At 39.7% G+C, this 16,933-nt stretch overlaps 1 protein-coding gene and 1 long non-coding RNA gene across 5 annotated transcripts in view; one reads left to right on the top strand and one right to left on the bottom strand.

The window, feature by feature from the left end:
* The window catches only part of grik2 (glutamate receptor, ionotropic, kainate 2), a 607,548-nt gene that overhangs the window by 311,749 nt on the left and 278,866 nt on the right, over nucleotides 1-16,933 (bottom strand). For both annotated transcript variants that reach the window (XM_061914965.1, XM_061914966.1), the window contains exons 6-7: nucleotides 5,327-5,380; nucleotides 1,725-1,898 (exon numbers count right to left, since the gene is read on the bottom strand). In XM_061914965.1, the coding sequence (XP_061770949.1) occupies nucleotides 1,725-1,898; nucleotides 5,327-5,380 (228 nt within the window). The remainder of the gene's footprint in view (nucleotides 1-1,724; nucleotides 1,899-5,326; nucleotides 5,381-16,933) is intronic.
* LOC133561585 (uncharacterized) overlaps nucleotides 1-16,933 on the top strand; it is a 210,791-nt gene that overhangs the window by 49,136 nt on the left and 144,722 nt on the right. The gene's annotated exons all lie outside the window — the stretch shown is intronic.

Here is a 16,933-nt window from a genome sequence, read left to right as displayed (position 1 = left end):
ACTAATGGTGCCTTCACAGATGTGTAAGATACCCATGCCTTGGGGCACTATTACACCGCCATACCATCACAGGTCCTGGCTTTTGAACTTGGAATTGGGGGTGAAATCACTAAAATGATTTACCTTTCCGCACTAATGGTGCCTTCACAGATGTGTAAGATACCCATGCCTTGGGGCACTATTACACCGCCATACCATCACAGGTCCTGGCTTTTGAACTTGGAAATGGGGGTTAAATCACCAAAATGATTTACCTTTCAGCACTAATGGTGCCTTCACAGATGTGTAAGATACCCATGCCTTGGGGCACTATTACACCCCCATACCATCACAGGTCCTGGCTTTTGAACTTGGAAATGGGGGTTCAATCACCAAAATGATTTACCTTTCAGCAGTAATGGTGCCTTCACAGATGTGTAAGATACCCATGCCTTGGGGCACTATTACACCCCCATACCATCACAGGTCCTGGCTTTTGAACTTGGAATTGGGGGTTCAATCACCAAAATGATTTACCTTTCAGCACTAATGGTGCCTTCACAGATGTGTAAGATACCCATGCCTTGGGGCACTATTACACCCCCATACCATCACAGGTCATGGCTTTTGAATTGGGGGTTCAATCACCAAAATGATTTACCTTTCAGCACTAAAGGTGCCTTCACGGATGTGTAAGATACCCATGCCTTGGGGCACTATTACACCCCCATACCATCACAGGTCCTGGCTTTTGAACTTGGAATTGGGGGTTAAATCACCAAAATGATTTACCTTTCAGCACGAATGGTGCCTTCACAGATGTGTAAGATACCCATGCCTTGGGGCACTATTACACCCCCATTCCATCACAGGCCCTGGCTTTTGAACTTGGGATTGGGGGTTCAATCACCAAAATGATTTACCTTTCAGCACTAAAGGTGCCTTCACGGATGTGTAAGATACCCATGCCTTGGGGCACTATTACACCCCCATACCATCACAGGTCCTGGCTTTTGAACTTGGAATTGGGGGTTCAATCACCAAAATGATTTACCTTTCAGCAGTAATGGTGCCTTCACAGATGTATAAGATACCCATGCCTTGGGGCACTATTACACCCCCATACCATCACAGGTCCTGGCTTTTGAACTTGGAATTGGGGGTGAAATCACTAAAATGATTTACCTTTCCGCACTAATGGTGCCTTCACAGATGTGTAAGATACCCATGCCTTGGGGCACTATTACACCGCCATACCATCACAGGTCCTGGCTTTTGAACTTGGAAATGGGGGTTAAATCACCAAAATGATCTACTTATCAGCACTAATGGTGCCTTGACAGATGTGTAAGGTACCCATGCCCTGGGGCACTATTACACCCCCATACCATCACAGGTCCTGGCTTTTGAACTTGGAATTGGGGGTTCAATCACCAAAAATGATTCCCGGGCGTGGCTACCGCTGCTTCTCACTGCTCCCCTCACCTCCCAGGGGGTGGAACAAGTTGATGGGTCAAATGCAGAGGGTAATTTCACCACACCTAGTGTGTGCGACTATCAGTGGAACTTTAACTTAGTAGATCAGCTTTGCCGTGATTTAATACATGTAGATCTTTAGTAGATCAGGGCCATGATTTACTATCTTGACGACAACCTTTTAAAGCATAATGTGACAGCAAAGTACACAAGAACCGAGGCGTGAACTTATCATCAAACTGAAAACCAATATTGTTGACGAAACTCACTGTCATGAAGCCGTCCAGTAGACCAGAGTCAGGTTTAGGAGGGGCCTGCAGTCTTTCCATGGACCACTTCTCGATGATGGACGCCACCTGGCTGTTCTCAGTGTTGAGAATCCTAAAGCCAGTCATGTTTACGCCACTGAATCGGTAAGATTCCACATCGAGGGCGAATAGATCCTGAGAGGACAAGGGAATAAAACGCAATGAATGGAAACGCTAACACGGACAAATAAAAGCTCAACAGCTTTAGAAAAACAACCACAACCGAGTGACTGGTTACAAAGCAGCCCAGGCACAGAATTATCGGTCAGTGATAGAACTGATTCAGTAGATTATCATGCTTCTGGACATCCCAGGTTGCATCATACCATCTGTACCATACCCCCCCCCCCCCCCACCCATCACACGGCCGTTGGATTAGAGAGGTTCTCTACAATCTAAAACTGGAAAAACTTAGGTTTTAGCGAAAAGGCTTTGCTCAATCGTTTCAAAGCTCGTGGAGTCCTTTCTTGCTGTATGTCAACTCTCTTGACTGCGGATGGACTTTAGCCGCTAGCTAGCTAACCATGTCTTAAAGCGCCTCTTCCTGAGGGCTTTTCAGTGTTATAACTTCACCTTTATAGTTAGTTTTTAAGACAAAATGTATCCGTTCTCCCTTTTCTGTCGACACACTGTCTGCTTGTAAGTACTCAATGTGTGAGCGCTACGGAGAATGCTCGTAAACCAGCAATGACACGACGTGGACGGGGGTGCAGGGGGGTGGGGGACCGGTACTTTTCAGAGGCGGTATAGTACCGGATATGATTCATTATTATCTACGGTACTATACTAATACCGGTATACCGTAAAACCCTAGTTAAGTATAAGTATTGTCTACATTTGTATTGATACCGGTGCCTAATTGGTACTTAAAAATGGTGCTAGAACTGGCACCAAAAAAAAAGGGAAACTATCAAAATGCTTAAAAATGTTAAACACTTCAATCATTTAAATAGAACGAACATCTACAAAAAAAATATTCACAGCAAAACCAGCAGAAACGTAGACTCAGACAAACTTTACTGAGCCACAAGGGAAATTTGTTCCACACAGTAACTCAGATTCAAAGGATTGAAAGGGTAAAGATGGAAAGGGTAACGCAGGTATTAAGTATCCAAAACATTTACCATAGTATCAATCAATCAATCAATGTTTGTTTATATAGCCCCACATCACAAATGTCTCAAAGGACTGCAGAAATCATTACGACTACGACATCCTCGTAGCAATATAAAATATAACATTTGTAATATGTACGTATTATACATGCAGTATATCAGTGGTTCTCAACCTTTTTTTAAGTGATGTACCCCCTGTGAACATTTTTTTTATTCAAGTACCCCCTAATCAGAGCAAAGCATTTTTGGTTGAAAAAAAGAGATAAATAAGTAAAATACAGCACTATGTCATCAGTTTCTGATTTATTGAATTGTTTAACAGTGCAAAATATTGCTCATTTGTAGTGGTCTTTCTTGAACTATTTGGGAAAAATATATAAAAATAACTAAAAATTTGTTGAAAAATAAACAAGTGATTCAATTATAAATAAAGATTTCTACACATAGAAGTAATCATCAACTTAAAGTGCCCTCTTTGGGGATTGTAATAGAGATCCATCTGGATTCATCAACTTCATTCTAAACATTCCTTCACAAAAAATAAATCTTTAACATCAATATTTATGGAACATGTCCACAAAAAAATCCAGCTGTCAACACTGAATATTCCATTGTTGCATTTCTTTTCACAGTTTATGAACTTACATTCATATTTTGTTGAAGTATTATTCAATAAATATATTTATAAAGAATTGTTGAATTGTTGCTATTTTCAGCATACCTTCAAGTACCCCCAGGGGTACACGTACCCCCATTTTAGAACCACAGATTTAGAACTCAAGGCGCCAATAGCTTCATTTTTTTCCCATCGAGTTACTTTCCTTTCTGTCAGCATCCTTGCAATAATGATGCAAAGTTCAGGTTCCCATCCTTATCCAATCCTATCAAATAACTTTTAACACTACAAATGACTGTCTTATTGTGGCGGTCCGCTCCCTGTATGATCAGTGCCAGAGCTTGGTCCGCATTGCCGGCAGTAAGTCGGACACATTTCCAGTGAGGGTTGGACTCCGCCAAGGCTGTCCTTTGTCACCGATTCTGTTCAGAACTTTTATGGACAGAATTTCTAGGCGCAGTCAAGGCGTTGAGGGGTTCCGGTTTGGTGACCGCAGGATTAGGTCTCTGCTTTTTGCAGATGATGTGGTCCTGATGGCTTCATCTGACCGGGATCTTCAGCTCTCACTGGATCGGTTCGGTGAAGCGACCGGAATGAGAATCAGCACCTCCAAGTCCGAGTCCATGGTTCTCGCCCGGAAAAGGGTGGAGTGACATCTCCGGGTTGGGGAGGAGACCCTGCCCCAAGTGGAGGAGTTCAAGTACCTGGGAGTCTTGTTCACGAGTGAGGGAAGAGTGGATCGTGAGATCGACAGGCGGATCGGTGCGGCGTCTTCAGTAATGCGGACGTTGTATCGATCCGTTGTGGTGAAGAAGGAGCTGAGCCGGAAGGCAAAGCTCTCAATTTACCGGTCGATCTACGTTCCCATCCTCACCTATGGTCATGAGCTTTGGGTCATGACCGAAAGGATAAGATCACGGGTACAAGCGGCCCAAATGAGTTTCCTCCGCCGTGTGGCGGGGCTCTCCCTTACAGATAGGGTGAGAAGCTCTGCCATCCGGGAGGAACTCAAAGTAAAGCCGCTGCTCCTTCACATCGAGAGGAGCCAGATGAGGTGGTTCGGGCATCTGGTCAGGATGCCACCCGAACGCCTCCCTAGGGATGTGTTTAGGGCACGTCCAGCTGGTAGGAGGGCACAGGGAAGACCCAGGACACGTTGGGAAGACTATGTCTCCCGGCTGGCCTGGGAACGCCTCGGGATCCCCCGGGAAGAGCTACACGAAGTGGCTGGAGATAGGGAAGTCTGGGGCTTCCCTGCTTAGGCTGCTGCCCCCGCGATCCGACCTCGGATAAGCGGAAGATGATGGATGGATGGATGGACTACAAATGACATTTCTGTAATTAAATAGTTGTATTATTTTTCTACCGGGCGGTATAGCTCGGTTGGTAGAGTGGCCGTGCCGGCAACTTGGGGGTTGCAGGTTCGATTCCCACTTCCGCCATTCTAGTCACTGCCGTTGTGTCCTTGGGCAAGACACTTTACCCAACTGCTCCCAGTGCCACCCACACTGGTTTAAATGTAACTTAGATATTGGGTTTCACTATGTAAAGCGCTTTGAGTCACTAGAGAAAAGCGCTATATAAATATAATTCACTTCAATTCACTTCTACAAATTAAATAAAAGGTGTCATTTTAACACCCATAATACTTGTATTTGCCAATGGCAATGAGGTTTTATTATTTCAATACAATAAAGCTCTAATCTATGTTAATACAGGAAAAAAAAAAAAGGATGAATACTATTAATAGCCTTTAAAATAGTTGAATAATGAGGAAAAAAAGGCAAGTATGTTAAATAAATCTTAATGCAAGAATAAAAAGTTCTACTTACCAGTGTTGTAAAGATGTAGTGATAATATTCCGTCATCATTCCCATGGCGAGAGCCTGAAAGAGCAAAAGAGATAAGAGATATATGAAGGCCACGATGTATTTGTGGATGTAAATCATACATTGATTGAAAGCATAAAAGTACATACTTTCTTGCAGAAACATTCATATATTTGAGTCTGTAACAAAAACATGTACTGCTGCTAAGATTTGATTATGCTTGAAACCTCTGGATCTTTTCTAGAACCATATAAGGAATTTGCTTGATAACCGGCAAAAGAAAAACGGTTACAAATTAAGTACGATGCAGGATTACATGCATTTTACGTGTTACCAAATATTTATCCAAGGCATGTTGTTACATACTAGTACAATCTGGTTTTAGCTTAGAATATTGGCATTTAAACCAAGGCCATTTTTGTTCCGGTTAGCAGAGAAGTGAGTGGAATATAGTGTGGAACTAGAAAAGCTCCAATAGCGCAGACCTCTGCCAGGCCTAATCTTCCATTGGAAAAGAATCCCTTGAGACGGTGTTAAGGATCACCACCAAAATGTAATTAAGGTGTTCCTGGTCCCATTTTTGACATTTCCTGAAAGATACATCAAAACCTGCCCATATCTTGTTGAACTATGTTGTTAGCAAGAAGCGGATCGAAAAAATACATAACCCTCTTGGCGAAGGTAATAAATCTAAGGATAAATTACTGTCAGGACTGTGACTCGGATTTATTTTGCTTCTTCGACACAGAGGAGGATTTGCACGAGCCAGGCGTGTGTTCAGGTACATGATTACATTTATTTACACACCAAACACAAGAAAAGGCAAACCAAAGGAGGTATAATTCTAAGCTACAAAATACAAACCGGAAACAAAAACACTTGCACGATGGCATGAATTAACTATAAACAAAAACAGCACGATGGCATGGCTATAAACAACTAAAACAAAACACTTACTATGACCAAAAACAAGTGGCATGAAAAGCAAGGAGCGTGGAAGGTGATCGAGGTCAGGGAACATGAGCACCATAGGTGGGTGGGCGTGTACAGCAGAAAGCAAATAGCAAAGTTCCCAGGACGAGGACAGAAACAGAATTGGTATAAATAGCAGCTATGATGATTAGAAACGGGTGTGGGGCTGAGGGCTGGGCGTGACTTGGAGACCAGGTGGAAACTAAAGGGTTACTATGGAAACAAACAAAACCAGGAACTGTAAAACAAGAGTCCAAAAACAAAACATGATCAAACTTAAAACTGAATTACAGGCATCACAATTACATTGTTTGTTTTTGCTGCTTCCATGCAGGCTGCAAGACGGTTCACTCTCGAAATAAAATAAACACGGTGGCCCCTTTTGTCGGTCACCCTCTGTTTTTGTCTCTGTGGGTACTAGTGTTGTCCCCATACCAATATTTTGGTACCGGTACCGACTATTAAATGAAAAGGGGGACTTGCACTATTTTTGGAATTTTACCTATCGTCCAAAATACCTATGAGTAATGCTGTCCTGATACCAATACTTTGGTACCGGTTCCAAAATGTATTTCAACAATGTTCTATATTAAAGGGACCACAAAAAAATTGCATTATTGGCCTTATTTTAACAAAAAATGTTAGGGTACGTTAAAATTATGTGTCTTATTGCAAGTTTGTCCTTAAAAAGAATAGTGAACATACAAGAAAACGTGTCTTTTATCAGTAAGTAACCAAACATCCATCCATCCATCCATTTTCTACCGATTATTCCCTTTGGGGTCGCAGGGGGCGCTTGTGTCTATCTGCGACTGCTATGTAAAGGAAAAGGGGAAGGATTAAATATGTTCTGCTTCTTCCTACTCCTTTTGGAAAATGTCGAATAGAGAACCTGGAAATCGTGATGCATCATGTTGTGTGCATGCATCTTCCAAATGAACACAAACTCGATTATCAAAAAATAAAGGTAAAACCACATAATTGTTCGATGATCTGGATGATGATTACTTTAAGTCAATGATTCGATGATCTGGATGATGATGACTTTAAGTCAATGGTTCGATGATCTGAATGATGATGACTTTAAGTCAATGGTTCGATGATCTGGATGATGATGACTTTAAGTCAATGGTTCGAAGATCTGGATGATGATGACTTTAAGTCAATGGTTCGATGATCTGGATGATGATGACTTTAAGTCAATGGTTCGATGATCTGAATGATGATGACTTTAAGTCAATGGTTCGATGATCTGGATGATGATGACTTTAAGTCAATGGTTCGATGATCTGAATGATGATGACTTTAAGTCAATGGTTCGATGATCTGGATGATGATGACTTTAAGTCAATGGTTCGAAGATCTGGATGATGATTACTTTAAGTCAATGGTTCGATGATCTGGATGATGATGACTTTAAGTCAATGGTTCGATGATCTGGATGATGATGACTTTAAGTCAATGGTTCGAAGATCTGGATGATGATGACTTTAAGTCAATGGTTCGATGATCTGGATGATGATGACTTTAAGTCAATGGTTCGAAGATCTGGATGATGATTACTTTAAGTCAATGGTTCGATGATCTGGATGATGATGACTTTAAGTCAATGGTTCGGATGATCTGGATGATGATGACTTTAAGTCAATGGTTCGATGATCTGGATGATGATGACTTTAAGTCAATGGTTCGAAGATCTGGATGATGATTACTTTAAGTCAATGGTTCGATGATCTGGATGATGATGACTTTAAGTCAATGGTTCGATGATCTGGATGATGATGACTTTAAGTCAATGGTTCGAAGATCTGGATGATGATGACTTTAAGTCAATGGTTCGATGATCTGGATGATGATGACTTTAAGTCAATGGTTCGATCTGAATGATGATGACTTTAAGTCAATGGTTCGATGATCTGGATGATGACGACTTTAAGTCAATGGTTCGATGATCTGGATGATGATGACTTTAAGTCAATGGTTCGATGATCTGGATGATGATGACTTTAAGTCAATGGTTCGAAGATCTGGATGATGATGACTTTAAGTCAATGGTTCGATGATCTGGATGATGATGACTTTAAGTCAATGGTTCGATGATCTGGATGATGATGACTTTAAGTCAATGGTTCGATGATCTGGATGATGATTACTTTAAATCAATGGTTCGAATATCTGGATGATTACTTTAAGTCAATGGTTCGATGATCTGGATGATGATTACTTTAAGTCAATGGTTCGATGATCTGGATGATGATTACTTTAAATCAATGGTTCGAATATCTGGATGATGATTACTTTAAGTCAATGGTTCGAAGATCTGGATGATGATGACTAAGTCAATGGTTCGAAGATCTGGATGATGATGACTTTAAGTCAATGGTTCGATGATCTGGATGATGATGACTTTAAGTCAATGGTTCGATGATCTGGATGATGATGACTTTAAGTCAATGGTTCGATGATCTGGATGATGATGACTTTAAGTCGATGGTTCGAAGATCTGGATGATGATGACTTTAAGTCAATGGTTCGATGATCTGGATGATGATGACTTTAAGTCAATGGTTCGATGATCTGGATGATGATGACTTTAAGTCAATGGTTCGATGATCTGGATGATGATGACTTTAAGTCAATGGTTCGATGATCTGGATGATGATTACTTTAAGTCAATGGTTAGATGATCTGGATGACGATGACTTTAAGTCAATGGTTCGATGATCTGGATGATGATGACTTTAAGTCAATGGTTGGATGATCTGGATGATGATGACGTTAAGTCAATGGTTCGATGATCTGGATGATGATGACGTTAAGTCAATGGTTCGATGATCTGGATGATGATGGCTTTAAGTCAATGGTTCGATGATCTGGATGATGATGACTTTAAGTCAATGGTTCGAAGATCTGGATGATGATGACTTTAAGTCAATGGTTCGAAGATCTGGATGATGATGACTTTAAGTCAATGTTTCGATGATATGGATGATGATTACTTTAAGTCAATGGTTCTTAACCTGGGTTCGATCGAACCCTAGGGGTTCGGTGAGTCGGCCTCAAGGGTTCGGCGGAGGTCAAAACTCACCCGACTTATCGTGTAAATAAAAACTTCTCCCTGTCGGCATATTGCGGATACGGCAACAGCAGAAGTCACACTGATTTGCAGGTGTGTATTTGTTGAGTTTATGCACTGTGTTGGTTTTGTTCTTTGAACAAGGTGATGTTCATGCACGGTTCATTTTGTGCACCAGTAAAAAAAACATGGTTACACTTTAGTACGGGGAACATATTCACCATTAGTTGCTTATTAACATGCAAATTAGTAGCATATTGGCTCTTAACTAGTCATTATTAAGTACTTATAATGCCTTATTCTGCATGGCCTTATTATAACCCTAACCCTCGCCCTAACCCTAACCCTTTTAAATTGAGTTTGTGTTACTTAGAATATGTTCCCCATACTAAAGCGTTGCCAAAAACATATAACTTTGTCTTGAATTTGAAAAAAAACATTTTGTTTTTCACTAAAGAAGGGTTCGGTGACTGTGCTTATGAAACTGGTGGGGTTCGGTAACTCCAAAAATGTTAAGAACCACTGCTTTAAAGGGGAACATTATCAGCAGACATATGTAAGCGTCAATATATACCTTGATGGTGCAGAAAAAAGACCATATATTTTTTTTACTGATTTCCGAACTCTAAATGGGTGAATTTTGGCGAATTAAACGCCTTCCTGTTTATAGCTCTTTTGGCGATGATGTCAGAACGTGACGTCACCGAGGTAATACAGCCTCCAGTTTAATGTTCAACACATTACAAACACCGGGTCTCAGCTCTGTTATTTTCGACTATTTTTTGGAACCTTGGAGACATCATGCCTCGTCGGTGTGTTGTCGGAGGGTGTAACAACACTAACAGGGAGGGATTCAAGTTGCACCGAAGATGCGAAAGTGGCAAGAAATCTGCTGCCGGACCCCCACTGAATGTACCAGAGTGTCTGCACATTTTACCGGCGATGACAGACATGGCACAGAGATGTATGGATAACCTGCATATGCATTTGCAACAATAAAGTCAACGAAATCAGAAAGGTGAGTTTTGTTGGTGTTGTTGACTTATATGCTAATCAGGCATATTTGGTCGCGGCGTGACTGCCAGCTAATCGATGCTAACATGCTACGCTAATCGATGCTAACATGCTATTTACCGGCGGTGCTAAAGCAGACATGGCACAGAGATGTATGGATAACCTGCAGATGCATTTGCAACAATAAAGTCAACGAAATCACAAAGGTGAGTTTTGTTGGTGTTGTTGACTTATATGCTAATCAGACATATTTGGTCGCGGCGTGACTGCCAGCTAATCGATGCTAACATGCCTCGCTAATCGATGCTAACATGCTATTTACCGGCGGTGCTAAAGCAGACATGGCACAGAGATGTATGGATAACCTGCAGATGCATTTGCAACAATAAAGTCAACAAAATCACAAAGGTTAGTTTTGTTGGTGTTGTTGACTTATATGCTAATCAGACATATTTGGTCGCGGCGTGACTGCCAGCTAATCCATGCTAACATGCTACGCTAATCGATGCTAACATGCTATTTACCGGCGGTGCTAAAGCAGACATGGCACAGAGATGTATGGATAACCTGCAGATGCATTTGCAACTATATTACGTTTCCTTCCACCCACATTTAATGCGAAAAAAACACTTACCAATCGACGGATTTAAGTTGCTCCAGTGTCACAAGATGCCAAAGTCCTGATCGTTTGGTCCGCACATTTTACCGGCAATGCTAACGCAGCTATTCGGCCATGCTATGGCTATAAATAGCGTCAATAGCTTCAGTTTCTTCTTCAATACTTTTATACTCCAACCATTCGTTTCAAAACATGCGTAATCTGTCGAATCGCTTAAACCGCTGAAATCCGAGTCTGAATCCGAGCTAATGTCGCTATATCTTGCTGTTGTATTCCCATTGTTTGTTTACATTGGCAGCACTGTGTGACGTCACAGGGAAATGAACAGTGGCTACGAGAGAGCGAAAGTAGGGCACTTTAAAGCTTTTTTTAGGGATATTCCTGTTGCGATCCGTGACTCAGATCTTCACATGTTTATTTTTCCATCTTTGTTTCATTCTCTTCTGACCCACTTACTTCCTGTTTAGTCCGTTACCATGGTTACACATTGATTTCACCTGCTCCTCGTTTTCTACACACACCTGGTTCTCCTTGATTTCTCCCTATATAAGCTTTCCTCTTTTCTTTGTTCAGTCCGGGTCCATAAATTTGCCTTCTAGCAACAGTATTGACTGACTTCATGTAAGTATATTCCCGCTAGCTTTTCACGCTAAACCTTTGTTTAATTCCAGCTCTCACGCTGATGAATTGTTTTTCCTTTTTTTGTGTGCCTTTGTGCCAGTCTTAGTTTTTATGTTTTCTATTCCTAGCTTTTATGCTAGCGCCCTTGGTTTATTTTGTCTGTTAGCTCCAGTATTTGTGTTCGTAGCCTGCTTTTGTTAAGTTTAATAAATCATTTAAACTTACTATTGCTGTGTTCTTGTCGACGCATCCACGGAGGGACAAACCCGGCATTACTATGCCAATCAGTCATTACAATTCCGGGACCGGTAAAATTTTGAAAAAAACTTCAAAAAATACAACAAGCCACTGGGAACTGATTTTTATTGTTTTTAACCCTTTTGAAACTGTGATAATGTTCCCCTTTAAGTATTTGATATCACTATCTGCAGTTTTGGCCCTGCATTCACTTGGTGGATGCAGGAATTTGCAGTATTGCTGGCATCTTTCATACAACTGGAGGCTTTGTGGGATTTTATCCTTCCACACATGGTGGAATAAACAGTGTTGATCACAGTTTGTGCATGATTGTCAACATCAGATAAAACACTAAAGATGCGAAGAGCATGAAGTGCAGATGATATGAAGTAAAATGTAAGCCTTCTACATGAAGGGGGGCTGCACCACTGTGTCATGCCCCCGAGCAGTCGGGGGGGCATTAGTCCGGTCAGGAGCACTGAAGGTGCAACATTTGTGGAGCAGGTGGTTCCAGTAGAGGGAAGGTGTGACGAGTGAGTAATAAAGTGGTGGTAAGCCTGCGAGACACAGGTGTTCTAAGAGCTGGATCGCATCCATTATCACGAACATAAAAGGACTGAGTTCTCCCATAAAGATTTATTTTATGGAAGGAAGCAGCACTTGAGACATGGAAACAGCTGAAGAATAGCTAATCCAGGTTTGGAGGAGGATGATGTGGAGGGTCTGATGCCTCTTGGATGGGGGGCAAGGCATCTGAAACCGTGGCTCTGTATAACATTATGGCCAGGTAACAGAACACAATAGAACACAACAGTTCAGAATATAGTTGTCCTGACTTAAATTAACTTAAAAATATTAAAGTTAATTAAATAAAAGTAAAATAAAAAAAATTAAAAATTAAAATAAAAAAATTAAAATAAAATAAAAAAATATATATATAAAATATAAAAATATATAAAAAATATAATATAATATAAAAAAGAAAAGAAAAATAATTATAGAAAAAATAAAATAATTAAAAGTTAAGTTAATTAAATTAACTTAAATTATGACCATTGTATGATCCTGTAACTACTTGGTATCGGATCAATACCCAAATTTTGTGGTATCATCCAAAACCAATGTAAAGTATCAAACAACAGTAGAATAAGTGATTATTACATTTTAACAGAAGTGTAGATAGAACATGTTAAGAGAAAAAGTAAGCAGATATTAACAGTAAATGAACAAGTTGATTGATAATTAATTTTGCTACCACTTGTCCTTAATAATTTTGACATATAATGATAAAATACACAATATGTTACTGCACATGTCAGCATACTAAATTAGGAGCTTTTGTTAGCTTTCTTACTACTAAAAGACATGTCTTGTATGTTCACTATTTTATTTAAGGACAAACTTGCAATAAGAAACATATGTTTAATGTACCCTAAGATTTTTTTTGTTAAAATAAAGCCAATAATGCATTTTTTGTGGTCCCCTTTGTATAGAAAAGTTTCCAAATACATTTTGGAACCAGTACCGGGACCAAAATGTGTTTGGAAACTTTTCTAAATAAAGGGGACTACAAAATATTGCATTATTGACTTTATTTTAGCAAAAAATCTTAAGGTACATCAAACATATGTTTCTTATTGCAATGTTGTCCTTGAATAAAATAGTGAACATAAGAGGCCATGTTTCTTTTAGTAGTATGTAGGCAAACAAAGGCTCCCGAATTAACTGCTGAAATGTGCATTAAATTGTCATTTTTCATTCTATTATTCTGTCCAAATTATAAAGGACAAGTGGTAGAAAATTAAATATCAATGTACTTGTTCATTTACTGTTAATATCTCCTTTCTTTCTCTTTTAACATGTTCTATCTACACTTCTGTTAAAATGCAATAATCACTTATTCTTCTGTTGTTTGGATACTTTACATAAATTTTGAATGATACCACAAATTTGGGTATTGATCCGATACCAAGTAGTACATTGGTCATATTCAAGTCCTCATGTGTCCAGGGACATATTTTCTGAGTTTATAAACAGAATATATATATTTTTTTTTTTTATTAAAAAGATTGTGTGATGCTAAAAAATACAGATGGAATCATAGTAGTATTGAGTAGATACACTCCTGTACTTGGTATCATTACAGTGGATGTCAGGTGTAGATGCATCCTTGGCGTTTGTTTACATTGTGATGCTGGTGAGCTACGGTGTGTAGTAAAACATGTTTAGCTATTCCTCGTCCTGCAGGGATGATTCTTGTAAGAAACTTACTTTAATTGTCGCCACAGAGGCGAGGATTAGTGATTTAGAAGTAGCTAAAACACTGGTGACTGCGGCTGGACGTTAGCCGCTAGCTAGCTAGTCATGTCTTAAAGCACCTCTTCCTGAGGGCGTTTTAGTGTTATAACTTCACCTTTTATCTTTTAGTTTTTAAAAGCCTACTGAAAGCCACTACTAGCGACCACGCAGTCTGATAGTTTATATATCAATGATGAAATATTAACATTGCAACACATGCCAATACGGCCTTTTTAGTTTACTAAATTGCAATTTTAAATTTCCCGCGGAGTTTCTTCTTGAGAACGTCGCGGAATGATGACACGTATGGTTGGAGGGGACGTATTAGCCCAGCACCACTTACGGCTAAAAGTCGTCTCTTTTCATCGCGCGATTACACGGTATTTTGGACATCTGTGTTGCTGAATCTTTTGCAATTTGTTCAATTAATAATGGAGAAGTCAAAGTAAAAAGATGGAGGTGGGAAACTTTAGCCTTTAGCCACACAAACACACGGTGTTTCCTTGTTTAAAATTCCCGGAGGTGAAGCTTTACTGCGGATCAGAGCGGTCAAGCGAACATGTCAACCGGCAGGTTTCGGGGAGAAAATTGTGGTAAAAAGTCGCCTCTTACCGGAGATCAACGGAGCTTCTGTCCTGCTGCATCTTCGTGACTTCCCTCAGAGACTGGTGTTAACACACCCGTGGTCATACACCTTCGACTATCAGGTACTATTTAACTCACTTAAACACTAGCAACACAATGGAAAGATAAGGGTTTTCCCAGAATTATCCTAGTAAATGTGTCTAAAAACATCCTAATCGCTCCCAATGCAATTGCCTTTTTTTTTACTTTAATTTATTATTATTTTTTTTTTCTAGTCCTTCACTCTAAATTTCCTCATCCACAAATCTTTCATCCTCGCTCAAACGTTTTACTTTTATTTAAATTGATCTCAACTCTGTACGCTGCTGCTGGAATTTTAATTTTCCTGAAGGAACTCTCCTGAAGGAATCAATAAAGTACTATCTATCTATCTATTTATCTATCTATCTATCTAACTATCTATCTATCTATCTATCCATCTATCTATCTATCTATCTATCTATCCATCAAAATAATGGGGAAATTGTCACTTTCTCGGTCCGAATAGCACTTGCTGCTGGAGGCTCACATTATAAACAATGTTCAGATGTGAGGAGCCCTACAACCCGTGACGTCACGCGCACATCGTCTGCTACTTCCGGTAAAGGCAAGACTTTTTTAATAGCGACCAAAAGTTGCGAACTTTATCGTCGATGTTCTCTACTAAATCCTTTCAGCAATAATATGGCAATATCGCAAAATGATCAAGTATGACACATAGAATGGACCTGCTATCCCCGTTTAAATAAGAAAATCTCATTTCAGTAGGCCTTTAAGCCAAAATGCATCCATTCTTAATTTTCTGTCTACACACTGTGTCTATTTGTAGGTACTCAGAGATTGTGCGCTGCCGAACATGCTCCTCTGCGTGAGGACGATGCACCGTCATGCTTGTTAAAAAAGGAGGGCGGGGGAACGGTACATTTTAGAGCTGGTATAGTACCGAATATGATTCACTAGTACCGAGGTACTATACTAATACTGGTATACCGTACACCCCGAGTTCAGAATAACTGTTAAAAATACTAATAATACATTGTGCTGTCATAAAAACAAGATAAGAGTTCAAAGTGTGAGGCAGAACTCCCCTGGGGAGGTGCCAGAAGACTTCAGGGAGGGCCGCAGCAGTTTGAGGGGGAATAAAAAAAAGAAAAGTATATTTTTTCAAAGCCTGCCAAGCTAACTTCACTCATTATTTGGAGGATTGATCCAAGTCATATTTGTTGAGCTGAAAACCCTTTAAAATGTGCTACACAGAATCGGATTTTTAGGGGTAAGGGGTGATCCCAAGTATTATATTGTCAAAGAGGAGACTACATGTCTCTGGATTAGTCAAAATTAAATATTTTTAGCAAAGGACATCCTGAGAAATAAATTAAATGTAATGATGTTTTTTTATTCCCCCCCCCCATCCCATTTTCTACCGCTTATTCCCTTTCGGGGTCGCGGGGGGCGCTGGCGCCTATCTCAGCTACAATCGGGCGGAAGGCGGGGTACACCCTGGACAAGTCGCCACCTCATCGCAGGGCTGTTTTTTTTTATTTATTTATTTTTTTTTATGCACCACAATTGGAAGGGTAAACCCTGTTGGCGATCACTGTACAGCAGTGGTTCTCAAATGGGGGTACGTGTACCCCTGGGGGTACTTGAAGGTACCCAAGGGGTACGTGAGATTTTTAAAAAAAAATTCTAAAAAATACCAACAGTTTAAAAATCCGTTATAAATATATTTATTTATTATACTTCAACAAAATATGAATATAAGTTCATAAACTGCGAAAAGAAATGCAACAATGCAATATTCAGTGTTGACAGGTACATTTTTTTGTGGACATGTTCCATAAATATTGATGTTAAAAATGTATTTTTTTGGTGAACAAATGTTTAGAATTAAGTTCATGATTCCTCTATTACAATCCCCAAAGAGGGCACTTTAAGTTGATGATTACTTCTATGTGTAGAAATATTTATTCATAATTGAATCACTTGTTTATTTTTCAACAAGTTTTTAGTTTTTTTTTATACCTTTTTTTCCAAATAGTTCAAGAAAGACCACTACAAATGAGCAATATTTTGCACTGTTATACAATTTTTAATAAATCCGAAACTGATGACATAGTGCTGTATTTTACTTCTTTATCTCTTTTTT

This window comes from Nerophis ophidion, linkage group LG11 (assembly GCF_033978795.1).
Source record: "Nerophis ophidion isolate RoL-2023_Sa linkage group LG11, RoL_Noph_v1.0, whole genome shotgun sequence".
In the NCBI taxonomy this organism is placed as follows: domain Eukaryota; kingdom Metazoa; phylum Chordata; class Actinopteri; order Syngnathiformes; family Syngnathidae; genus Nerophis; species Nerophis ophidion.
This window is presented reverse-complemented; position numbering and strand designations above follow the sequence as displayed.